At 42.0% G+C, this 26884-nt stretch overlaps 2 protein-coding genes across 3 annotated transcripts in view; one reads left to right on the forward strand and one right to left on the reverse strand.

Annotated features, from left to right (window-relative positions):
* The window catches only part of MAK (male germ cell associated kinase), a 53236-nt gene extending 30886 nt beyond the window's left edge, over positions 1-22350 (reverse strand). For both annotated transcript variants that reach the window (XM_039462603.2, XM_039462605.2), the window contains exons 1-6: positions 22269-22350; positions 16213-16540; positions 9314-9368; positions 8241-8362; positions 6163-6242; positions 2267-2399 (exon numbers count right to left, since the gene is read on the reverse strand). In XM_039462603.2, the coding sequence (XP_039318537.2) occupies positions 2267-2399; positions 6163-6242; positions 8241-8362; positions 9314-9368; positions 16213-16313 (491 nt within the window). In that variant the 5' untranslated portion in view covers positions 16314-16540; positions 22269-22350. The remainder of the gene's footprint in view (positions 1-2266; positions 2400-6162; positions 6243-8240; positions 8363-9313; positions 9369-16212; positions 16541-22268) is intronic.
* LOC120361131 (transmembrane protein 14B-like) overlaps positions 1-25711 on the forward strand; it is a 69863-nt gene extending 44152 nt beyond the window's left edge. Inside the window, exons 6-7 of the transcript XR_012517433.1 lie at positions 21792-21909; positions 24406-25711. The gene's annotated coding sequence lies outside the window, so the exon portion shown is untranslated. The remainder of the gene's footprint in view (positions 1-21791; positions 21910-24405) is intronic.
* Positions 25712-26884: the final 1173 nt, after the last annotated feature.

Raw genomic sequence — 26884 nt, forward strand, 5'->3', positions numbered from 1 at the left:
TGGTGCTCACCTTGCACTCCCAGCTGCCAGGACACACTGTAGCCACCTGTGACCCTGAACTGGAATAACTGGGCAAATACTTACCTTCCTTGTTTCTATTAATCTTTCTTTTTTTTTTTTTTTTTTTTTGAGACAGAGTCTTGCTCTGTTGCCAGGCTGGAGTGCAGTGTGGTGCAATCTCGGCTCACTGCAACCTCCACCTCCCGGGTTCAAGCGATTCTCCTGCCTCAGCCTCCTGTGTAGCTGGGACTACAGGCGCACCATGCCTGGCTAATATTTGTATTTTTAGTAGAGATGGGGTTTCACCATGTTGGTCGTCATGGTCTGGATCTCTTGATCTCATGATCCTCCTGCCTCAACCTCCCAAAGTTCTGGGATTACAGGCATGAGCCACGATGCCCGGCCTTAATCTTTCTTAAATGTATGGATAGCTCACAGGTATTCAGTGTTCAATATTAGTGTCTTGGTCACTAGAAGTTTGGCCTGGGCGCGGTGGCTCACGCCTGTAATCCCAGTTCTTTGGGAGACCGAGGTGGGCAAATCACGAGGTCAGGAGTTTGAGATCAGCCTGGCCAACATGGTAAAATCCTGTGTCTACTAAAAATACAAAAAATTAGCTGGGTGTAGTAGCAGATGCCTATAATCCAAGCTGCTCGGGAGGCTGAGGCAGAAGAATCGCCTGAACCCAGGAGGTGGAGGTTTAGTGAGTTGAGATCACACCACTGCACTCTAGCCCGGGTGACAGAGTGGGACTCTGTCTCAAAAAATAGAAATAAAAAAAGAAGTTTGGTGATTTTTTTTGACCAGAAACGTGCCTAAAATTGTTTATTTTAATTAGCGCCTGGTCGAATTGGTTTCATTATACGTTGTTTCACTTAAAGTCATAGTTTCCAAGAACCTATTGATGTTAGGTGAGGACTTAGTGTACTTTCTTTGACAAATATTTTTACAAGCTTTATTGATATATAAGTCACATAATATACAGTTGATGTATTTAAAGTGTACATCACACTACTTTCTCCTGGGGGGCCTCCACGTGTCTTCCTGCGTCTGTCCCTGTGTCTGTCTTCTTATGAGGACGTCAGCCTTACTGGATGAAGACCAATCATGTTCCGGTATGACCTCATCTTAGCATGATTACATCTGCAAAGACCCCATTTCAAAATAAGTTCACATTCCCAGGTAACCAGGGCAAATCTGTCACGAAAGGCTTGGTGCTGTTTTTACGTAGTGAATAAGTTCTTTTTCAGGCAAGATGAGATTCGTTCCTGAGAGAGGGGCTGCTCCACAGCAAGCTACCTCCTCTTTTTTTGTTCCTTCTTCCAACGTGCCCATTTCCTCTTTGACCTTCTCCTTTTTTTTTGAGATGGAGTTTTGCTCTTGTTGCCCAGACTGGAGTGCAATGGCACGATCTCGGTTCACTGCAACCTCCACCTCCCGGGTTAAAGCAACTCTCCACCTCAGCCTCCTGAGTAGCTGGGACCACAGGCACCTGCCACCATGCCCAGCTAATTGCTGTATTTTTAGTAGAGTTGGGGTTTCACCATCTTGGTGAGGCTGGTCTCAAACTCCTGATCTTCTGATCCACATGCCTTGGCCTCCAAAAGTGCTGGGATTACAGTGCGAGCCACCGCACGTGGCCACTATCCTTTTACGGCACAGATTAGTTTTCTCCGTTTTTGTAATTTACAGAAATGAAATCAGACAGTATGTACACTTTTTCTGTTTGGCCTCTTGCTCTCAACATTAAGATTCATTCACATTGTGCATGCAGTTGTAGACCACTCATTCTCATTGTTGCAAAGCATTCCACTGGGTGAGTATACGATGCTGCTGTTTATGGACATTTGGGTAGTTAGTGTGCAGTTGAGATTATTCATGTCTTTGGTGAACATGTGTATGTCTTTCTGTTGATGATTTGTGTATTGGCTGTCATGTAAGCAGCATGAAGCAGAGATTTTTCTTTTATTTTTTTATTTCACTGCTGTGTTCTCTGTGCCTAAAATGATGTTTGGCACATAATAGGTGTTCAACAAATATTTGTTGAATGAATGAATGAATAAATGAAATTCTTTTTCCTTGTTTTTTCAGTAATCAGAATAGCAATAAACCAATCCTTCAATCTCTTTAAAGAACATAAAATTCAGTTCTATATTCTGTTTTAAATATTCAATATGGAACCTCCAGACATCTGTAAGAATCCATTGTAGGAACATAGACTTCAACATAGACTTATGCCTTAGGAGAATCACGTAACACTACTCACCATCTAGTAGAGACATAATCAGTGTACGGTGGCTGTGACCTTAATTCTCTTGCAAGTCCAAAATCAGCAATTTTCACAAGTTCTGGACCCATACAAAGCAAGTTTTCTGGTTTCATGTCCCTATGAAAAAAGCCTTGGTGATATATAGAGAAAAAAATATAATAAATCATTATGCTTAAACATAGCTTTATTTGATTTATAAACAAAATATAAATGAACCCCTCTTTTACAGTTAGAAACATCATCTTAGAAAAAAAGTAAACTGGCCAGGCATGGTGGCTCATGCCTATAATCCCGGCACTTTGGGAGGCTGAGGTGGGTGGATCTCTTGAGGTCAGGAGTGCAAGACCAGCCTGGCCAACATGGTGAAACTCTGTCTCTACTAAAAATAACAAAAAATCAGCTGGGCATGGTGATGAACGCCTGTAGTCCCAGCTACTCTGGAGGCTGAGGCAGGAGAATTGCTTGAACCCAGGAGGTGGAGGTTGCAGTGAGCTGAGATCACGCCACTGCACTCTAGCCTGGGCGACAGAGCAAGACTCTGTCGCAAAGAAAAAAGTAAACCATATTTATTGTCTAAGAAGTAATGGGATGTAGGGGCCCTGCTTTTTTTTTTTTTCTTTCTTTTCTTTTTTTTAGAGACAAAGTCTCACTCTGTCGCCCAGACTAGATTGCAGTGGTGTGATCTCAGCTCACTGCAACCTCTGCCTCCCGGGTTCAAGCAATTCTCCTTCCTCACCCTCCAGAGTAAATGGGATTACAGGTGTCCACCACCATGCTTGGCTAGTTTTTTTATTTTTAGTAGAGATAGGGCTTCGCCATGTTGCCCAGGCTTGTTTGGAACTCCTGACCTCATGATCCACCCAACTCAGCCTCCCAAAGTGCTGGGATTATAGGCATGAGCCACTGTACCCAGCCGGGGCTGGGAAGACTTTCTAAGCCTAAAAGTTTTTCATCACTTCAAAGTCTGAGTGGACTCTGTTTGTGACATCTGTAACAGTTCTGTAATCTGAGTTTATGCAGTACTTCTAACTACGAATAGCTGGTAACATCCATTTCACTATGTCCAAGAGACATTCATTGTACTTTTGTAATGTAATGACAGGAATGGGACCATGTGATGCAGAGTGGAGTGACACTAATCCATAACGTCTAAGGGAACTAAATCAATTACATATTTGTACAGCTGTGGTTTTCCCCACCCTAATATAAATATATTGGTAATTCAGTCCTATTTGAAGTAAACATTAGTTTCATTTTTTGACAGCAACAATTTTATGTATGTATGTATGTACAGTATGTATTTGAGACAAAGTCCTGCTTTGTTGCTCAGGCTGGAGTGCAGTGGTGCAATCTCGGCTCACTGCAACCTCTGCCTTTTGGATTTAAGCGATTCTCCTGCCTCAGCCTCCAAAGTAGCTGAGATTATAGGCGTGTGTCACCATGCCAGGCTAATTTTTATATTTTTAGTAGAGACAAGTTTTGACCATGTTGGCCAGGCTGGTCTCTTAACTCTTGACCTCAAGTGAGGTCTCCCAAAGTGCTGGAATTACAGGTGTCAGCCATCACACCAGGCCAAACAACTACTTAAAAATATCTATTTTCTTGAAGTATTACATCTGAGATGCTTAATTCTACAGCAAGAATTATTGGCTTTTGTGAAAATGTTGAATTATCCTTACACGTTGGCTTATTTGGCTTTTGTGAAAATGTCGAATTATCCTAACAGCCTGGTTTCCCAAATTACTCTGTAGTCAACTATACAGTCAACTCTTGATTACTTACATGTTATTTACTTTCAGTCACAATTTAAAAATCCTAATAGAACTTCCTCCTTCAATCACTTATGTTTTAGATGTTGCTAACAGCATAAATCAACTCAGGCAAATATCAAGTTTATGATGAGTTTAAAACAATTAAAAATCAGGAATCCATTATGAATAATTAAAATAGCAGATATCCCTTATTTCCATGTAGTTAATACATTACTGATCTTTCCCAATAAAATACAGTATATCATTACAGGATTTAGACTTTTAAAAGACCCCAATAATTTATATGACACAAATAAAAAGTTTTTTTTTATGTTCTTAAAACATTTTTTAAGTGTTCTTTTAATAAGTTTAAGAAGTGTTCTTAAAATATTTATATGGAATCCTGAATAGCAGTTTTGGAAGGTAAATAATTCCTGTGTCAGTTAGAGGATAAAGTAAAAAAAGAAAATATAAAATATAGGATGAGGCCTGGTATGGTGGCTCATGCCTGTAATCCCAGCACTTTGGGAGGCTGAGGATGGAGGATCACTTGAGCCCAGGAGTTTAAGACCAGCCTGGGCAACATGGTAAAACCTCATCTCTACATAAAATAAAAAATTAACTGGGTGTGGAAGCATGTGCCTGTAGTCCCAGCTACCAGGGAGGTTGAGGTGGGAGGATCACCTGAGCCCAGGAAGCTGAGGCTGCAGTGAGCCAGGATGGCACCACTGCACTCCAGTCTTGGCATCACAGTGAGATTTTGTCTCAAATAATGATAATAATAAAATTAAATACAGGATGAGACATAAAAGGAACCTGATGGTGATTTTTAAGTGCCTATGTTCAGAATACAGCAATGGTATGGGACAGACTTTTCTAATTTAATATCTAAACATCCAGCGATTCTAAACAAATGTTTTTTAAAAATAATCATAATTTTTTGGACTAATAATTATTTTGGTTTGATGGATATGAAAAAGCTACATTAATCAAAGTACATAAATAAGAAATTCATAGAAAACAGAACAAGTATTAATACTTGCTTTAATTTCATTCAGAGAATAGAAACAACTAAATGTAAATACTAAGGAAAACTATAAAACACTATTCCATGGGTGCTACAAACTATTTAAATGTTAATAATTGGTCGTGCTATATCAAAACAGTCTAATCTTTTTCCAAAAGAGGGTCCTTTGTTTTTTTTCATTTTCACGATAAAATTAGGGGGAATGAGGTTGCAGGATGGGTTATGATGATTGAGGCTAAAGGCTGATGATGATTAAACTGGTAAAAAAAATTCTGCTCTGGTGGAAGATAATTATAGATTATAGAAATTCCCATTTATTTATTTATTTGAGAAGGAGTTTTGCTCTTTTTGTCCAAGCTGGAGTGCAATGGGGTGATCTCAGCTTGCCTCAACCTCTTCCTCCTGGGTACAACCTATTCTCCTGCCTCAGCCTCTCAAGTAGCTGGGATTTCAGGCGAGTGCTACCATGTCTAGCTAATTTTTTATATTTTTAGTAGAGACAGGGTTTCACCATGTTAGGCAGGCTGTCTCGAACTCCTGACCTCAGGTTGATCCACCTGCCTTGGCCTCCCAAAGTGCTGGGGTTACAGGCGTGAGCCACCAAGCCTGGCATTTTTTTTTTTTTTTTTTTTTTTTTTTGAGATGGAGTCTCACTCTGCTTCCCAGGCTGGAATGCAATGGCTCGATCCCGGCTCACTGCAACCTCCATCTCCTGGGTTCAAGCAATTCTCCTGCCTCAGTCTCCCTAGCAGCTGGGATTACAGGTACACCACCATGCCTGGCTACTTTTTTTTGTACTTTTTTAGTAGAGACGCAGTTTCACCATGTTGGCCAGGCTGGTCTCAAACTCCTGATCTTAGGTAAACTAACTGCCTCGGCTTCCCAAAGTGCTGGATTACAGATATGAGCCATCACACTTGGCCAGAAATTCCATTTTATATAGAATCACAGAAATTCTCAAATTTTTAAATAAAAATGTCAGTGTGTATAGGCACATACCCCAAATTTGTATTTCTCCAATATAGCAGTTATTTAACAGTTTAATATGTAATTTCTATGCACAATCTTGACAGTAATCTAAAGAGGTAGGGAAATGAAACTTAAAAGAAACCTACCATGTTTATGGATAAAAGCCAGCCCTTGCAGTATCTGATACATAATATTTCTGATGACTGACTCAGGGAACAACTTGTTTCTGTAAAGAAATGAACAAACAGTCACATAATTCTGTTAACCAACCAACCAATCCAAAGAAGGTTTATATTCCCCCTGCCTTGGAGTCTCTGTTGGCCTCGTGATACTGGTTAAAGGTATGATTTATGGATTTACAGTGTGAAAGCTCATACATTTAATACATGAAAATTAGATTTTTTTTGTTTGTTTTGATGTGTGGTAAAAACTCAAATCCTAAACTGAATGTATTGCATACATATTAAATAGCTAAATTTTAAACTGTCCCAAGAAGAGTAAAGCAAGTTGAAAAACAGAATTACTAACAGATAAGCCAAGCTTGCAAATCTGTATTACGTAGGCTTTAAGAATTTTAGAGGTGGCTGGGTGCAGTGGCTCATGCCTATAATCCCAGCATTTTGGGAGGCCAAGGTAGGAGGATTGCTTAAGCTCAAGAGTTTGAGACCAGCCTGGGCAACTTGGTGAAACCTTGTCTCTACAAAAAAATACAAAAATTAGCCAGGTGTGGTGGCACACACCTGTAGTCCAGCTGCTGGAGAGGATGAGATGGGAGGATCACTTGAGCCTGGGAGTTCGAGGCTGCAAGGAGCCATGATTGTGCCACTGTACCCCAGCCTGGTGAAGGAGTGAGATCCTGTCTCAATAAATAAATAAATTTAGAGGTGTAAATAAATGCGTCAGTTCTATTCCACATATTGGTGTTGTCCAGTAGAAATATAAGAGCCGGCTGGGTGCAATGACTCATGCCTGTAATCCTAGCACTTTGGGAGGCTGAGATGGGTGGATCATCTGAGGTCAGGAGTTCAAGAGCAGCCCAGCCAACATGGTGAAACCCCATCTCTACTAAAAATATAAAATGAGCCGGGTGTGATGGCACGTGCTACTAAGGAGGCTGAGGCAGGAGAATCACTTGAACTCGGGAGGTGGAGGCTGCAGTGAGCCAAGATTGCACCACTTCACTCCAGCCTGGGCAAAAGAGCGAGACTCCATCTCAAAAAAAAAAAAAGAAAGAAAGAAAAGAAAAAAAGAAATACATGAGAGCCACTTGTGTACTTAACATTTTTCTAGCAGCCATGTTAAAAGAAATCAAACAGATAAAATTAATTTTTAACAATATATTTAATTTAACCTAATATATACCAAATACTATTCCAACATGTAATCAATATAAAAATTATCTAACTGCACCACTGCACTCCAGCTTGGGTGACAGAGCAAGACTATGCCTCTAAAAAATTTTTTATTATAAAAGTTATTCATTTAAAAAATTTTACCTTTTAAATTTTTTAGAGGCATAATCTAAATATATATTATATACTATAATTACCAACCTATTTTACCACTGATGTTATTTATTTTAAATAGTTCAAAACTATTGAACATTTCTCACTTTAAAAGCAGGCAAAATAGACGTTTATCCCCCAGATGTGACCAAAACCACCACCAAAACATTATCTCCCCAAGCCCAGGGCGGAGGACCAAAGCTCTCCCTTTACAGATTCTGCCCACACATTTAAAAATTGTGAATTTCCTTGGAATTGGTAACACATCAAGTATTATCACTGACTTGTGCCTTCCAGTGAATGAGTTTCTTACATCTTTTCTTGAAAGGAACTTTATTCCTTTCTCCAGTCTTTCATTAACCTCCACGAGATGCTTGGGAGAGCAATGAAGATAATTTTCTCAATAGTGCCCAAGCCAGCTTTGTTACTGAGTACTAAACTATATATGTTTGTATTTTAAAAAGCATAAATAGATAGTATTTGTATATATATGAGACACCGGCCTTGACTTTTAAGGATTTACAACAGAAATGGTGGCTATGTGACAGCTGGTTCTTCTTCAGTGTTAAATGTTACCCTTTGATAAAGATAACAGAAGTAGTTAATTTAAATTTACCTTTCGGAGTGATCAATCTTCATATCCTAAAGTACTGACATACTGAAAGGATCCAAAGAACTCATGGAGAGAATAACAGGGAAGAAAGTGAATAAAAACATACCTGTCTTTCATTAATTGATAGAGGTTTTCTTTCATATATTCAAATATGAAATAAAGATGGTCATTTTCTCTGATAACTTCTTTCAATTTAATAACATTAGCATGATTAAGTTTCTTCAGAGACTGAAAAATAACAAATATGAATTAAAGTTTCTTAAAAAAACTTATAGAAGTTGGCAAAATCTCATCAATGCTAAGTTTGATAATTACCTTAAGTAATTTTCCATTTTGCCTGGGTTCATTAATTAATAACATTTTAATATCTACATAATTGCTTTAAGTAATGAAAGTTAAGTGCAAACAATAAACCAAGCTAACAATAGGTATCAAACATTTCAATCTGTTACATTTTTCCCTTGGTTTATTAAATAGGTCTAACTTTTGTCTGACTTAACCATGCAAAGGTATCCAAAATGGTATCCAAGTCTTTAAGCATCAAATCTAAGGAAATGGTATGTAATAATTTAAAAACTTGTCTTTTGGTGGCTGGGCATGGTGGCTCATGCCTGTTATCCCAGCACTTTGGGAGGCTGAGGTGGGCAGATCACCTGAGGTCAGGAGCTCGAGACCAGCCTGGCTAACATGGTAAAACCTTGTTTCTACTAAAAGTACAAAAATTAGCTGGGCATGGCAGCACACACCTATAGTCCCAGCTACTCAGGAGGCTGAGGTAGGAGAATCGCTTGATCCCAGGAGGCAGAGGTTGCAGGGAGCTGAGATCACGCCACTGCACTCCAGCCTGGGTGACAGACTAAGACTCTGTCTCAAAAAAAAACAAAACAAAAACAAAAAGACAAAAATTCTTTGGAGAATATGATTTAAGATGCTCTTTTAAAAGTGAGAGTGAACTTTGAAATGTGAGAATATAATTATATGCTATTCTACACTGACATCAGAACCAGAAGAAATGAGAAATTAATTTAGAATATAAAGGAAAAACAAATACAATTATCTTGAGAATGCTTCCCACAGAGAATAAAACAATCTTAACTAAAAATAATCTTAACTACTGTCCTCAGGCCTCAGACAGAGTTAAAGCCCTTTCTCAGGTTCTTTTCATCTTTAGGATTTTACCTTAACTTCTCTCAAGTTCATACATTCATCCCAAGAATAGAACTTTCTCTTCATCCTAAAATAAATAAAGGAGAGTTTAGTGTTCAGGGATTGAGGATTGAAAGACACAGATTACACTGTTGGCTTTCTTACTGGCCTTGGTTCACTCTGGGCGAGCTATCTCCTTCCTCATCCTTACAAGGAAATCACTTCCTTCTGTGTATCTCAAGGCTACATCACATCCAAAATTCAGCTTTAACACAAAAATGACAAAATTACCATTCATCTTCCTTTCTGGGTGAGTTCTGAACACTTCTCTCGTAAGTTTAACTGTGCCTTTCTTAAAGGGTCCCTTCCAAGTTCCTCCTGTTTTAGAACTTAAGAGATAAACATGAAACACTATACCTCAGAGGGTGTTAGGGAAAGAAATCACAAATTTGGGGCAAATTTTGTCAAATAATTTCATCTAATAACTTGCATATCATGACATCAGCTTTAGACGAGAGGCCCATAAAGTTAAAGATCTCCCTACTTAAATGATTTAAGTCGGCAAAAAATCAGAAGTAACTATAAACGTTAGAAATGGCTTTCTTGAATTTTGTTCTTTACTTCCCCTCTTTTATCCCAGCGTTGGTTTCTATTAGAGATAAATGTACCAAAAGTGTATTTAGGGTAAAAAGTATTTCCACTATATGCACCATAGTTACTTGATGTGTTTTGATATGAACATGTGTTTTTATACGAACAGATTTTTAGTCACCATACAAAACAGGATAAAAAGCAGGATTCATATGCTAAAAAATATTTTTTCAGGTATGGAAATTACAAGGCTGGACTGTTAAAAAGAACCAAATATGCCACACTGCTTTCATTTAGTATTATAATCTCCTACTGAGATGTCCCAGAAGATCCTTGGGAAGCTTAGAGTTGTCTTTATTAATTAGAATAATCCTTATGATCCAGAGGCTCCAGGGGGTATAATACACAAATGAGGCAACGAGTAAAAACTGGCAGCACAACATCACAGTCAAGAACAGAGGCTGCAGAACAGCCCTGCCTGGATTCAAATCCTTGCCCCGTCACTCACAGCATGACTTTGGACAAGTTACCTAATGATTTGTCTATGCCTCAAATTCGTTAGCTAGACATACAGTAGAAACTGCTGCGTAACAAAAGCTTCTTGCAAACTGCTTAGTTCAGCACTCACTAACTACCAGATGGTTTCATTTTTACCAATATCCATGACTGACTGTAAGACAACGTAAAGGGCATTACTGCTATTATTTCCAAAATATCTCGAGTGAATCAGAATTTCATTTGCAGTTATTCAGGTACTAGAAATTTGTGAAGAAGTGTGATGAAATAGGGATCACTAGCTTATTGAAAGATACTTTTCAGTGCTATAGATTTATAAAATGTCTTGCTAAAATGTAAAATGTAAATCTAGCACAATGATGAACTTAAAACAAGTCAAATATAGCTATAAAAAAGTTGATTAATAAAATGATCATATCCATGTGAAATTGCACATATAATCTATGAGTTTTTCTTTCTTTCTTTCTTTCTTTCTTTCTTTCTTTCTTTCTTTCTTTTTTGAGACATGGTCTCATTCTGTCGCTTAGACTGGAGTGCAATGGTGTGATCATGGCTCACTGTAGTCTTGACCTCGTGGGCTCATGTGATCCTCCCACCTCTGCCTCCTGGGTGGCTGGGACTATAGGTATATGCCTCCACACCCAGTGCATTTTTGTATTTTTTGTAGAGATGGGGTTTTACCATATTGATCATACTAGTCTCAAACCACTGGGCTCAAACAATCTGCCCACCTCAGCCTTCCAAAGTGCTGGGATTACAGGCATGAGCCACCACACCTAGCCTGCTATGATGCTTCAAATATAATTTCAGAATTTTATTTTATTTTTGAGATGCAGTCTCGCTCTGTCACCCAGGCTGGAGTGCAATGGCATGATCTCAGCTCTGCAACCTTTGCTCCCCCAGTTCAAGTGATTCTCTTGCCTCAGCCTCCCAAATAGCTGGGATTACAGGTGCCTGCCACCATGCCTGGCTAACTTTTGTATTTTTAGTAGAGACGGGGTTTCGCCATGTTGGCCAGGCTGGTCTCGAATTCCTGACCTCAGGTGATCTGCCTGCACCGGCCTTCCAAAGTGCTAGGATTACAGGCATCAGCCACCATACCCAGCCTGGAATTTATTTTTCATTTTAGGGGAAAAGTATCAATGGATCTTAAAGTGTTACCTAACAAGTTGCAGCTAGAATATTTATGGCCTAAATTGGAAATGCCTAAAATTTTATATCACCAAGCAAAAGATTGATTGGATATTATGGGATGTGAATGGTTTTGGTAACAAACAAACAAAACAACGAGAATGGAGAATGAGGACTCTGATATTTGTAATTTTCATGTAAAGTTTATCCCTCTACATTAGGCTTGAAGGAGATGGCAAAGCCTGCTTGTACGACTCCTGTAGACATGAGGAATAATGGCTATAGTGAATACTCAGTGTAGGTTAAACTGATAATCTGACAGTAGCCTGGTTTCACAATTCCTTCACTCCTAAGAGATGTTCACCTCTGTCCTACCACGATCACTCATAAACTCCTTGTGATGAGGAGTTCTACTGTCCAAGACCTCAACCTTTACCACTTCAGACTCTGAGCATAACCTCTTAGCCTTTTCACCATCACTACCCTCGAAACTTCTTCATACAACCTCTTTCTTGTTCAACTTGTGGCTATTCCTACAATCACCCACGTGGTGTGGCTTGCCTCCTCATCCAGCTTGGCCCCACCATCAGCCTTTTACCCACTACACGCTCCAGATCACACACACGCTCTGAACATCCCCTTCTCCCACCGTTCCACCTCTCCTGCCTTGTCCTCTTCCAGTCTTCATACAGATGGGTGGAGGTGGAAAGAAAAGTCATGAAAATGCTCCCAGTGGCTCCACTTTCACATCCATCCTGTGTAATTTCAGGCGGACTCTTCCTGACACTGGGCAACCCTTTTGTGGCTTTCTTAGCAACTCAGTAACTCATCTTTCAAACTCCAAAGCTCCATGCCTCCACTGCCCACTTCCCGCTACTCCTTGTCCCTCTGTGGTCTGGCTTGCTTCTACTATTCCACTGGAACGACGCTCACCACGGCTGCCAGTTATGTCATATTCCCCAAACCCAAGGAACACCACAGCAGATGATATTGTTGAAATATCATAAGGCCATTTCCAGCCCTTTCCTTCTGCCTCCTAATATAGAGGTTGGAAGAGTAAACACTCTCGCAGCCTCCTTTGGAAGTAAGAGAGACCACGTGACCCAGTGCTAGCTGGTAAGATGAAAGGGGATGTCCTTGGGGACTTCTGGGAAAGAATTACTACTTTCTGATGAAAGATGGAGAAGAGGTAGTCGGTATTATTCTCCTTTCTTCTCTCCTTGAACAGGATGCTGCCTGGAGGTGCAGCAGCCATAAGGTGGTCATTAGGTGACACATTTAAGGGCAAAAACAATGCTAACTGCTCAGCATGAAAATCATACAAAACATCTGAATTTCTTGGGTACAACGACGAGCCGCTGAAAGAGCTCTGGAATCATCACCCTCCAGACTTCCTGATACCTACTTCTGCTTCTTTAGATCTTTCCCTTGGTTTCAGATATTTTCTACATTCTCCTGGTTTCCCCCCTATTTCTCTGGTGGCTCCTCAGTCTTTTCTGTAAGATCCTATTCCAGGGCACATACTTTATATGCCATGGTTTCTCAGTGCTCTAAATGAAGACCTCATTTCTTCTCCCTCTAAAGAGTTCAATTACCATATGTAGACTAGTAGACTAATCATTCCAAATCAATAGCCTGCACCTCTGTTTTGAGATTTTTTTTTTTTTTTTTTTTGAGACGGAGTCCTGCTCTTGTCGCCCAGGCTGGAGTGCAATGGCACGATCTCGACTCATGCAGCCTCCGCCTCCCAGGCTCAAGCAGTTCTGCCTCAGCCTCCCAAGTAGCTGGGATTACAGGCATGCACCACCATACCTGGCTAATTTTGTATTTTTAGTAGAGACAGGGTTTCTCCATGTTGGTCAAATTGGTCTCAAATTCCTGACCTCAGGTGATCTGCCCACCTCGGCCTCCCAAAGTGCTGGGATTACAGGCGTGAGCCACTGCACTCAGCCTTGTTTTGAGATTTAAATGCAAATATCCCATTAACTAAAAGTCATCTTAAAGTCATTATGCACCAGACAGAATCCAGCTTTATCCCTAGGCCTGTGATTATCCCCTCCTTGACATGGTACATAGCACCACCACTATACATTTAAGCCAGAATCCCAGGAGTTAGCCTGGACTCTTCCCCATTTTTCACCCCTCCCTCCATCCTCATGCCTAGTAACCAGCTCCTATAGAGCCTGTTCCCTAAGTGTCCCTCGACTGTATCCAGTTACATCCATCCCCAGAGCTATTTTCTTATCAGGCACCACTTCTAACCAAGATGACTGCACTGACCTTCTACCTGGCCACCCTGTGTCCACTCTTGATCTCTTCAATCCAGTCCCCACTCTTCTGCTAATAAGCCAGTTTTAAAAATTTGATCACATCAACAATGCTGCTTAAAATCCTTCAAGACCTTCTAGTCCTCAAGATACACAAACTTGGCTGGGCGTGGTGGCTCCTGGCTGTAATCCCAGCACTTTGGGAGGCTGAGGTGTGCAGATGAGATCAGGAGTTTAAGACCAGCCTGGCCAACGTGGTGAAACCCCGTCTCTAATAAAAATACAAAAATTAGCCGGGTGTGGTAGCACATGCCTGTAATCCCAGCTACTTAGGAGGCTGAGGCAGGAGAATTGTTTGAATCTGGGAGGTGGAGGTTGCAGTGAGCTAAGATTACACTACTGCACTCCAGCCTGGGCAACAAGAGCAAGAAAAACTCCATCCAAAAAAAAAAAAAAAAAAAAAAAAAAGACCTAGAGAGGATATGGCTGTCTACAAGCAAGCCAAGGAGAGATGCCTTAGAAGCAGCCAACCTGCAGATACCTTGATCTCACACTTCTTGCCTCCAGAACTGGGGAAATAAATCTCTTTTGTGTAAGCTGCCCAGTCTGTAGCATTTTGTTACAACAGCCCTAGCAAACTAAGAGTAAGCCACCTTGGAAGTAGCTACTCCAGCCCCAGTCAAGCCTTGGGATAACTGCAACTTTGGCCAATTATCTGAGTGCCATGAGAACCCATGCCAGAACTATCCAGGTAAGCTACTTCCTGACTCGTAGAAACTATGTAAATCAACAAATGTTTCTTCTTATTTTTAATTACTAAGCTTTGGGGGTATTTTGTTATGTGGCAATAGACAAACACAGTGGAATAAAAACAGACAAACTGACAACAATCAATTCTATTTAATCATTAAGTTCAGCAAAATAACATATATAATTCAGACTCAATTTGATATTATCAATACCATCTGATTTTGAGATCTTGTTTTAAAGAAATAATAAGCTCAAGGCTCAGTATGGTGGCTTATTCCTATAATCCTAGCACTTTGGGAGGCTGAGACGGGCGGATCACCTGAGGTCAGCAGTTCAAGACCAGCCTGGCCAACGTGGTGAAACCCTGTCTCTACTAAAAACACACACACAAAAATTAGCTGGGTGTGGTGGCGGGCACCTGTAATCCCAGCTACTTGGGAGGCTGAGGAAGGAGAATTGCTTGAACCCGGGAGTCAGAGGTTGCAGTGAGCCAAGATGGCGCCACTGTACTCCAGCCTGGGCAAAAAGAGCAAAACTTGGTCTCAAAAAAAAAAAAAAAGCTCTACTCTGCCCTCAACTTTAAATGTGAAAAACAGGCCAGGGATGGTGGCTCACACCTGTAATTCCACCACTTTGGGAGGCTGAGGTGGGTAGATTGCTTGAGCCTGGTAGGTCAAGACTGCAATGAGCCATGATCACGCCACTGCACTCCAGCCTGGGCAACAGAGTGAGACCCAATCTCAAAAACGAAAACCAACAAATAAACTTGGCAAAACATTCCAAAGATTACCTGTAGCTTCAGTCCAAATGTGTTATACATAAAAAGAGAGGCACGTATATTTTTTGGTTTATCAGTGTAGCTGGACAAGCCAGACAAAGTAACATACACGAGAATCAGCAGAATTCCTCTTTGGCAATGTTCTTTTCCAAGAATGACATTACACATGAGCCAAAATAGCATTTGGTCTAAACTAGACCCCTGTTTCTGTGCTTGTATATATTCTGTTCTCTTTTTTTTTTGAGACAGAGTCTTTCTGTCACCCAGGCTGGAGTGCAGTGGTGCAATCTCAGCCCACTGCAACCTCTGCCTCCTGTGTTCAAGAGATTCTCGTGCCTCAGCCTCTCGAATAGCTGAGATTACAGACCTGTGCCACCATGGCTGGCTAATTTTTGTATTTTTAGTAGAGACAGGGTTACACCATGTTGGCCAGGCTGGTCTTGAACTCCTGACCTCAATCCAAAGTGCTGGGATTACAAGCGTAAGCCACCGCACCCAGCCTGTGCTTGTATATATTCTTCATTTTTTTTTTTGAGATGGAGTTTCACTCTTGTCGCCCAGACTGGAGTACAATGGTGTGATCTTGGCTCACTGCAACCTCCACCTCCCAGGTTCAAGAGATTCTCATGCCTCAGCCTCCTGGGATTACAGGTATGCACCCCCATGCCCAGCTAATTTTTGTATTTTTAGTAGACATGGGGTTTCGCCATGTTGGCCATGCTGGTCTCAAACTCCTGACCTCAAGTGATCCGCCCACCTCAGCCACCCAAAGTGCTGGGATTACAGGCGTGAACCACCACCACCGTGCGCGGCCTGTGCCTGTATATATTCTTAGGCAAGGACAGGAAAAGAAACAGCAGAGTTTTCAAAGGTGAACTTGGCAATGTCACACACGGTACCTTTTGATGGCCACCAGCTCCCCGGACTCGTTACTCTTGCCCATAAGCACACTCCCATAGGTGCCGTCCCCCAGCTGTCTCATGGTTGTGTATCGGTTCATCTTGGAGAAATAACGCAGCAGAAGTTGTTGAGTGAAATGGTTTCCTTGTTGAATATAAATCTGAATGCTTCTTAATTTTTATTTTTTTTTGTCCTCACACTGTTGTTGCTATTGCTGGTGACATGTGTCATCATTAAATTAGGCTCTTCCTCAAGATTATATAGGTTCACAAGCTATAGCATGAAGGAATCTGGCAAGGAAACAGCGCTTCCATTCTTATGAACACCCTAAAAAAGAAAACAAGGATATGAATTTTCGTTAACAAGTCTCTCCAAAAATTGTAATGACGACTTAGAGCACAGGGGAAAATTATAAATAATATTTATAGTGTGTTAGATATTTGTCAGTAAGTCATTTGTGCTATGTGAAATGAAGTTCCCTGATAATACTCACTTGGTAAATGCCTCATTTACATGGTACTGTGCTATTTATGTTCAATAACGGCATAATGGCTTGTGTTGTTCCTTTTTTACTCAATATAACCTATATTATTACAAATCAGACCTTGGAAAATCGACATCTATATTATATCCCTTCTTTGAATCAGTTTTTTTTATCATATTTAATTTGGCATATTAAGTTGAAAACTGTACTGCTTGTTAATTTTCTGTGAATTATAAGTACTCCAATTGGGTAAGGTGCATATAAAGCAAACTTTTATTTTATATGAAATAAATAGCATTATTTTAAAATTTCATATTCTATTTAAATAACATGCTATTTTATTTTACATAAAACTAAGAAAAATTTAAGCATTTAGTGTCGCACTAGGTTCATACAAAGAAATAAGAAACATAGCCAGGCATGGTGGCTGACTTCTGTAATCCCAGTGATTTGGGAGGCCAAGGCAGGAGGATTGTTAGGCCAGGAGTTCGAGACCAGCCTGCGAACCATATCATACCCTTCTTTAAAAAGCTAAATTAGATGGGCTTGGTGGCATACTTGTAGTCCCAGCTACTTGGGAGGGTGAGGCACAAGGATTGCTTGAGCCCAGAATTCAAGGTTACAGTGAGCTATGATCATACCAGTAAACTCCATCCTGGGTGACAGAGTAAGACTGTCTCTAAAGAAATTTTTTTAAAAAAATTTTAAAATAAAAATTACTTTTTTAAAATAAAAAAGAGAAGTAGAGCCTGAAGATGTGACTGAATGCTGTAATCTCATAATCAAACTTGAATGAATGAGGAATTTGTTCATGGATGAACAACGAAAATGTTTTATTGAAATGGAATCAATTCCTGGTGGAGATGCTATTAACATTGCTGAATAATAACAAAGTTTTTTTTTTGAGACAGAGTGTCACTCTCTCACCCAAGATGGAGTGTAGTGACTCAATCTTGGCTCACTGCAACCTCTGTGTTCCAGGTTCAAGTGATTCTTGTCCCTCAGCCCCTGCCCCGTCACCATCATTCCCTCACTCCCCAGTAGCTGGGATTACAGGTGAGCCATGTTGGCCAAGCTGGTCTTGAACTCCTGGCCTCAAGTGATCCACCCACCTCAGCCTCCCAAAGTGCTGGGATTACAGGCGTGAGCCAGTGCCCAGCCAACAACAAAGGATTTAGAATATTACATAAACTGAGTTGACAAAGCAGTGGCAGGATTTGAGGAGACTGACTCCAATTTTGAAAGAAGTGCTGTTGTAGGTAAAAATGCTATCAAGCAGTCTCACGTATTACAGAGAAATATTTTATGAAAGGAAGAGTCAAGCAATGGAGCAAATGTCATTGTTGTCTTATTCTGAGAAATGGTCTCAGCCATCACAGCCTTCAGCAGCCACTACCCTGATGGGCCAGCAGCCATCAGCATAGAAGTAAAACCCTCCACCAGCAAAAAGATTGTGACTCACTGATGGCTCAGATCATCAGCATTTTTTAGCAATAACATTTTATTTATTTATTTTTGAGACAGAGTCTTGCTCTGTCACCCAGGCTGGAGTACAGTGGCGCCATGTCAGCTTATTACTACTGCTGCCTCCCAAGTTCAAGCAATTTTCCTGCCTCAGCCTCCTTTCCAAGTAGCTGGGACTACAGGTATGAGCCATCATGCCCAGCTATTTTTTTGTATTTTTAGTAGAAATGGGGTTTCACCATGTTGGCTAGGCTGGTCTCGAACTCCTGATCTCAAGTGATCCCCCCACCCACTGCCCCCTCCTCTGCTTCCTGAAGTTCTGGGATTACAGGCGTGAGCCACCGCACCTGGCAGCAATAAGATATTTTAAAATTAAGGTATGTACATTTTTCTTCTAGAGAAAATGCTACTGCACACTAAACATACTACAGAATAAAGTAAACATAATTTGTATATGTATTTTGAAACCAAAAAACATGCATGACTTGCTTTATTGTAATATTCAATTTATTGCCATGGTCTGGAGCTAAACCCACAGTATCTCTGAAGCATGTCTGTATTTTGTTTTAAAGTGCCTTTACAATTTAGTACTTCAATCAGAGTCATTTTTCTCTCACTGTAGCACTTTAATTTAAATCATAGAAATTGCTTCTCTATTATGCGCAGAAATTTAAGACCAACAAGGACATGCGGTAGTTGTCAAAGTACTTAAGATTTTCCAGAACAAGCTTTCTGGGACTACAGGCATGCGCCACCACACCCGGCTAACTTTTGTATTTTTAGTAGAGACAGGGTTTCACCATGTAGGCCAGGCTGATGTTGAACTGCTGACCTCAAGTGATCCTCCTGCCTCAGCCTCCCAATCACACTGGGATTACCGGCGTGAGCCATCGGGCCTGTCCTTGTCTCCTTACGAACTGGTGCTGGCTTTTACTATCCCTAATGAGGCTAAAGGAAACATCCTCTTTGATCCAAAATCATGCAGACTAAACTCCACAACTCAAGTCACGTACCCCAACCTCTACCTTAAGATTCCTAATGCAGCACCTCTAGTAACATGGCAATGATGGCAGCGAGTGTTATTCTGGAAGTGGAAACTGAGTGCCAAAAAATTTACCTTCATTGGCCCAGCAACATGAAAAAATAGGATGAATTACTCCTCTCCTCCAGTGTTAAGGCCATCAGCCACCCCCATCACCATGGCCCTGGGGTGGGAGGGCGACCTGAAGCCGAACCAGCGCGATCAGCACAACAGAACATCCAGTCACTGATGACTTTCAGCCCTGGCCTCCACACCCAGCCACTTTGAGAGTGGCAACTGTGGCAACTTCATTCCAGGCCTAACCAATCCACTTCTGAATAAACACCGGCAACACCAATTGTCTTTCAACTGATGATGGCTATAGGATAGGGTATACTAATATTGAGGGAAGAATAAGCAAGGAACACAACCATTTCCCAGCTCCTTTCTGTTTAAGGGGTGGAGTGGTGAGGATTATGGCCGTGACACACATTTTTAAAAGGTCAGATTAGTGGCTCTGTGAGGATCTGTCTCATGTAAGTCCTACCTAACCTTTAAGTAAAAGAAGTTTACATACTGCGCTCCCCAAGAAAAAATTTTGGAAAGGCTTCTTTTGAACTATATTAATTACAAAATCAACAGCTCCCCAGGGTGAGAAGCTGATCTATTACAACTGTTCCTTCTATCCCCTGAACATACAGGGACAATGGTCTCATGTAGAGACATAGATATAACGGTAAAGCTTTTAAAATATTATTTCCAGGTACCTACTAACTGATAGCACATAAGCAACTACTTTTATCAGCGTAGCGCAGCAACTACTGATTACTAATCAAAAAGCTATGTTCCTTAGACACAGACTTCCCATGGTTCTCCAGTTCACACACAATAATATTTCTCCACAAGTTACATACGTGCTTCTCTGTTGACCTATGGAAAACTAATTCTACAAAATAGGGATATATTAACAGTTTCTTATGTACATGAATATATATATATATATATATATACACATTCAACAAAGCAAAACCCAAGTAAATATAACTGTCATCCTCAATTAATTTAATAGAATTGTTAGAAACTTGGAATTTTCCACAGTCAAGCTATATTTATTGACTTTCCTATGGTTAGAGAAAAAGATACTTATTTAGAGGCTTAATTGTAGACCTACACTAAAACAAATACCCTTATAATTTACCTCTCATTCTGGATTTCAACTTTTTAATCTAAGTTCATAATTACTGTTTAAGTGCACAACTGTTGTAAATCTGGGCTTTATTCTCAACAGCTTCTGCCAGCTATTAAGAGATTTAGATAGGATTAAAGAAGATTAAAATAGAGGGCAAATGAAGGGTAAAACTCATGTCTGCCAATCACTGAACAGATAAAGCTTGGATGTCTTCAACTTGGCTTTCTAGAACATACTATAATTACATCACTCCGAGGCTGGCATTAACGCTTGCAATAATTAACCTTTTAAAAGTCACTAAATTCTTTAAAAAGCAACACAGGAAAAAGATCCCAAACTAATCAAGTCAAAGGTTTACAGAAAATAAATGAGGAGCCATTACAATGGGAAAGCAAAGATTCTATCTTAAAATATAAGAGCACAGTTCACTGTGCTGTTATTCACAAATTATTTCAAAGCGAACACAAAGTCCACCCCGACGAAGAGATTTAATGTCCGGCTGGGTGCCTGCTGTGGAAGGAGTCGGTGGCGCGGTCGGGGTAAGTTTCTCCCTCCCCGTCAAGCCTCGGGAATCGGAGGGCCGGGGAGGCGGGGCCCGACCGAAAGGCTGGAGAGTCACTTTCGTCTCCATCATTTCACTCAATGGGTTGTTCTGCTTAATAAATTAAGACCGATAACTTTTGGTTCCCTCTTTGAGAATTCCGTTATCATTAGAACAAACGTCTGTTTCTTTGAAACGATTATCTAAACACAATTCATACAGCTCTTTCCTTGTAGAGTTGCGATCACTCACCACTAAACACCAGTTTTGTTTGTTTTGAGATAGAGTCTCGCACTGCCGACCAGGCTGCAGTGCAGAGGCTCGATCTCAGCTCACTGCAGTCTTCGCCTCCCGGGTTCAAGCAATTCTTCTGCCTCAGCCTCCGGAGTAGCTGCGACTACCACGCCCAGCTTTTTATTATTATTATTATTATTTTATTTTTTAAATTTTTTTATTTTTAGTAGAGATGGGGTTTCACCATGTTGGCCAGGATGGTCTTGATCTCCTGACCTTGTTATCCGCCCGCCTCGGCCTCCCAAAGTGCTGGGATTACAGGCGTGAGCCATCGCGCCCGACCTAAAAACCAGTTTCACTGCTCTCGACATCGCACTCTTGACCTGTCTCTAAATTAAAACGCATTATTTGCAGAAAAGGGGCAGTTTAGTCATACGCTTTCTGGTCCGACTTTGCAAACCTGGGCCCTTAAAAAGGCTCCGGGGCAGCGTGCTGGAAGGAGTGCGGGCGTCCCCGGGCCCCGGGAGTCCGGCGCGGTGGATGGGACGCAGTTGGGCGGGATTCCACTTTCACCTGATCATCCTTTGGGATGCACCAGCGAGGGCTGGAAACGGACCTAGTTCCTGTTTTTCTCCCCCGTTTTAGATTTTGCAACAGTTCAGAACACAGTTCCGCTGCCTCCCGGAGACCTAATCCTGCTTCTGTCCTATAAGCAGTTTCCACCGCCAGCCCACGCAGCAGGGGAGCGGAGGAGGGCGCAGAGGTAGGAGAGCCCGGGGAAGAGGTTCGGGGCGGGGGTCTCTCAGGCAGAAGGACGCCCCGCCGTCATCCTCCCACGCCTCCCAGGAGGCGGGAGAGTGGTCGGGAGGCCTGGGAGACACCGACAGTCTTCCCTCGGGCGGACAATTCGCGCCTGCTCCGCCCCTCCGGGGGACCCTCCTTCTTCCAGTTCTTCCCTTACCCGCATCCGGGACCCGTCTCCCGGCGGAGATTGGCCCTGGTAGCACAGGGCGCCGAGGGGACATGCCCGGCCAGCCTGACAGGTCGGGCTCGGGCTGGGTCGGACGGAGGGTGGCGGCCCCGCAGCCCGCTCGGGATTACCTGCCCGCGCCGGCCGCTTACCTCGTTCACTCCCTTGTGAAAGCTCCGGCTTCTTGTGTGTTTCATCTCCTAGGAAACGGCGGGGGCAGCAGGCGGGCTTACGGCCCGCCCCGAGGGCGTGGCCTCGCGGGAAAGCCCCGCCAATCCCGCAGGCCCCGCTTTCCCAGGGGCGGGGCTTCAGGGAGCGGTGCTCCGCTAAGCTGCGAGTCTCCCGTTTAGACTTGGGGTTTAGGGGAGTTGATGACCTTTTCAGTCAGTGCTTTCTCAGAAGCTGGCTTGTTTGCCCTTTGTTTTGTTTTGGTTTTGTTCCGATTCACTCTACAAAGTCTTGATTAATTAAATATGGTTCCCAGACCAGACAGGGCAAGAGGACGTCTGTTTGCCTCATTCTTGCACTTATACGCCTGGGGAAAAACTGTTCTTGTATGCAGTTCCTCATATTGGTCAATTCCTCGGCTATTTATTGTCTCTTGGGCTGCACTTCTAAGTTTGCTTCCATTTATTCATTCAGAGCCGAGTATCAGCCACAGGTTTAGATAATTTCAAAAAAGATGAATAAATGGGTAAACTGCAACTCGTCTAGAATTTAGAGAGGAGGGCACATTTGAGTTACTGCAGAAAGTTCAGATTGGTTGGCAAAAAGGGTCTATGAAACAGAAACGAGCGACAAAGCAGTGGTGCGTCTAGTTAGTAATTATTAGGTGTCAGGCTGTGGGCTTGGGACCGAGAATAGTGCCAAGATAAACAAGATAGACATGCTTGTGGCCCTCACCACTTAAAGTGAAGTAGGCTTTCACGCGTATGATTATGGCAGCACACTTCACAATTGCAAAGGTGTGGAACCAACGTAAGTGCCCAGTGACTAACAAGTGGATAGAGAAAATGTGGTGTATATACAGCATGGGATACTACACAGCCACAAAAAAAGAATGGAATATTATCTTTTGCAACAACTTGGAAGAGCAGGAGGCCATTATTCTATGCGAAGTAATACAGGAGTGGAAAACCAAAAACTGTATATTCTCACTTGTAAGCGGAAACTAAGCTGTGAGTGTGCAAAGGCATACAGAGTGAAATAATGGGCTTCGAAGACTCAGAAAGGGGAAGATGGGAGGGGGGCTAGGGATAAAAAGCTATGCATTAGGTACAATGTACATTACTTGGATGATGGGTGCGCTAAAATCTCAGAATTCACCACCATATATTTCTTCTATATAACAACAACAAAAAAAAATGCTTGTACCCCAAGCTATCGAAATAAAAATTTAAAAAACAGGCCGGCTGTGGTGGCTCATGCCTGTAATCCCAACACTTTGGGAGGCCATGGTGGGTGGATCACCTGAGGCCAAGAGTTTGAGACTAGCCTGGCAAACATGGCAAAACCCTGTCTCTACAAAAAATACAAAAAACAGCTGGGTGTTTGCACACGCCTGTAATCCCAGCTACTTTGGAGGCTGAGGCAGGAGAATCACTTGAACCCAGGAGGCAGAGGTTGCAGTGAGCAGAGATAGTGCCACTGCACTCCAGCCTAGGTGACTGAGCAAGACTGTCTTAAAATAGTAATAATAATAAATAAAAGATTCATTGCTCTCCAATAAATAAGTGAAGTAGGCAGGCAAAGTAAGCATAAGTTAGGTAGGTCATAACGGCTTTATATACTCAGTTGTGCACCCTAAGCCTTAACACGTGTCGATGAGGGAGACCAATGAAGAATTTCCCACAGGAGAGTGACATGTTCACATTTGCATTAAAAAAATCACAAGAGCAGCAGTGGGTAGGGTGGATTACAGCTGTGAGTCTGGAGGCACGAGAAAGATCAGGAGTCTATTGCAATTGATTGGGAAGAAATGATAAGGATCCAGCTCTAGCAGTGATGATGGAAATAAGACAGAGAAAGAAAGAATTCAAGGGATGTTTAGGAGTTAAAATTCGCAGGACCATCAGGCTTAGATGAGTGGTGGATAGTGGTATCCATGACCAAGTTGGAAAATAATGGAAGAGGAGTTGATTTAGGGATGGAGGATATGAGAGATAACAAGCTCAGCTGTGAAAGTTTTGAATTGAGGAAAATCCTAATGGAGATTCCAAGAAGGAAGTTTGAAATATTGATTTGTAACTTAGGGTTTTTGTTTTTGTTGTTGTTTGTTTGTTCTTTCAGATGGAATTTCACTCTTGTTGCCCAAGCTGGAGTACAATGGTGCGATCTTGGCTCACCACAACCTCCGCCTCCTGGGTTCAAGTGATTCTCCTGCCTCAGCCTCCCAAGTAGCTGGGATTACAGCCATGCACCACCACACCTGGCTAACTTTGTGTTTTTAATAGAGACGAGTTTTCTCCATGCTGGTCAGGCTGATCTCAAACTCGCAACCTCAAGTGATCTGCCCGCCTCAGCCTCCCAAAGTGCTGGGATTACAGGCATGAGCCACCGCTCCCAGCCAACTTAGGGTTCTTCTGGAGCTAGAAATACAGATTTGTTAGGGTACTGTGGATGAAATCATGGTTATAGTTGAAATAAACTGTAAGAAGAAAAAAGGGATGGGATTCTGGAAAACTCCGTCCTCTAAAGAGTGGAGAAAGGAAGAGTAGGGGTAAGGGAGAGACAGCCTGAAAAAAGAAAAGTTAGGGAAATAGTAGGAGATCCCTCAGAAAAATGCTATTTCAGAATGAGGAAAGGTAGGTTTCCCAAAAGAAAGATAAAGAGAAAGGAAGGAAGGAAAGAGGGAGAAAACAAAGGACAAATGACATTTATTCCGAACGAAGAGCTTTTCTGTTTCAAAACAAGGAGACCATGCAGAAAACATTTTTTGGGGGGTCACATTTCAAAACAGGAAGAATAAAAATTCTCCAAGCACTCCTAACCCCTTCTGAAAGGTACCTAATACCTGAGCAGAGCAGTGAACATACCTGAAAGGCAAAGGTGGATCCACAGGCAAATCCCATTTCAGCATTTCAACAGCAGATGAAGCCTTGGACCAGTGGCAGTGGGGCTGAGCAGGACCAGGGACTAGAAGATCAGCCAGGGGAGCTTGGAAGTGGCCAAAGTGGTCCCAGGTCAGGAGCACCATCTGGATCCCAAAGGAAACAAACGCAATCATCTCTGAAGAAGGCATCCTCAACTTAGGCCTCTAGGTTTTTTAAAAAAATATGAGCTCATGACCACAAAACACTACAAGGACTTTACAATTCTTTAATTCAGACTACCCATTCAATTTATGTGCTAATGTCATCTAATATTTTAGTTTTGTGTCTATAACCCTATAGATTGGTGTATTATTTTACATTCAGAACATTTGTGCATTGATACATGTGATGATTTCTTTGCTCTTCTTATCTTTTTGTATCTCAGACCTTCCTCCTGGGAGGAAGGCAGAGATTTATGTCTTTCTTGGTCACTGATATCACTATCCCTGAAACAGTGCCCGGCATATTCCAAGTGCTCAATAAATACTTATTGAACGAATAAATGACTGTTTCCTCTGCCTGCTTTCTGGAGAATGAATTGTAGAGAGGCCAGTGGGAGGCAGGCAGTAAGACAAGTTAGGGGGCATGTTCAGTTGCACAGTTAAGCTGTGATGGTGAATTGCAGAAGTGAAGAGCAGTGGAGACAGAGGGAAGCATTGTGGTGTCCAATCACAAATCAGTCCTTAGATAGATTTCATTTAAGGTCTGAATTCTTAGGAACTTTAGAAGAGCAAGTCTTTGCTTGGAACCTCCTGTGACAGAATGACAGAACTCACTACACCTCCAATCCCAGCTTGGGATGGGTCTGATTGTTTAAATCACCCTCCTTTTATTGAATGATAATATGTCACTTTGCGGTTCCTGAATTTTCTCCATCGTGATCTGTAGTGGACTTCTTGTTTTTGCCGGTCCAGCATCTACCTGCCCAGTTTTCTTTCTTTTTTTTTTTTTTTTTTTTGAGATGGAGTCTCACTTTGTCACTCAGGCTGGAGTGCAGTGGGGCAATCTTGGCCCACTGCAGCCACCATCTCCCTAGTTCAAATGATTCTCCTGCCTGAGCCTCCCAAGTAGCTGGTATTACAGGCACACACCACTATGTTGGCTATTTTATTTTTTTCTTTGAGACAGAGTTTCACTCTTGTTGCCCAGGCTGGAGTGCAATGGAGGAACCTTGGCTCACTGCAACCTCCGCCTCCCAGGTTCAAGTGATTCTCCTGCCTCAGCCTCCTGAGTAATTGGGATTACAGGCATGTGCCACCACGCCTGGCTAATTTTGTATTTTTAATAGAGACAGGGTTTCTCCATGTTGGTCAGGCTGGTCTTCAACTCCCGACCTCAAAGTGCTGAGATTATAGGCATGAGCCACTGTGCACAACCTGCCCCACCCAGCTAATTTTTGAAGTTTGAGTACAGATAGAGTCTTACCATATTGGCCAGACTGATCTCGAACTCCTGACCTCAAATGATCTGCCCGCTTCTCGGCCTCCATAGTGCTGGGATTATAGGCGTGAGCCACTGTGCCTGGCCCTACCCCCAGTTTTCTTTGGGCAGATACCTCTGACCCACTTGGCTATGTGGCTCAGCTTCAGAGATGGGCATGTGAGCCACTTGAGTCTCAGCACGGCTTTCATAGATGGCAACATGATTCTAAGCTACTGGAAAAGACAAACTCCCCT

Source organism: Saimiri boliviensis, chromosome 4 (assembly GCF_048565385.1).
Source record: "Saimiri boliviensis isolate mSaiBol1 chromosome 4, mSaiBol1.pri, whole genome shotgun sequence".
Taxonomy (NCBI): Eukaryota; Metazoa; Chordata; class Mammalia; order Primates; family Cebidae; genus Saimiri; species Saimiri boliviensis.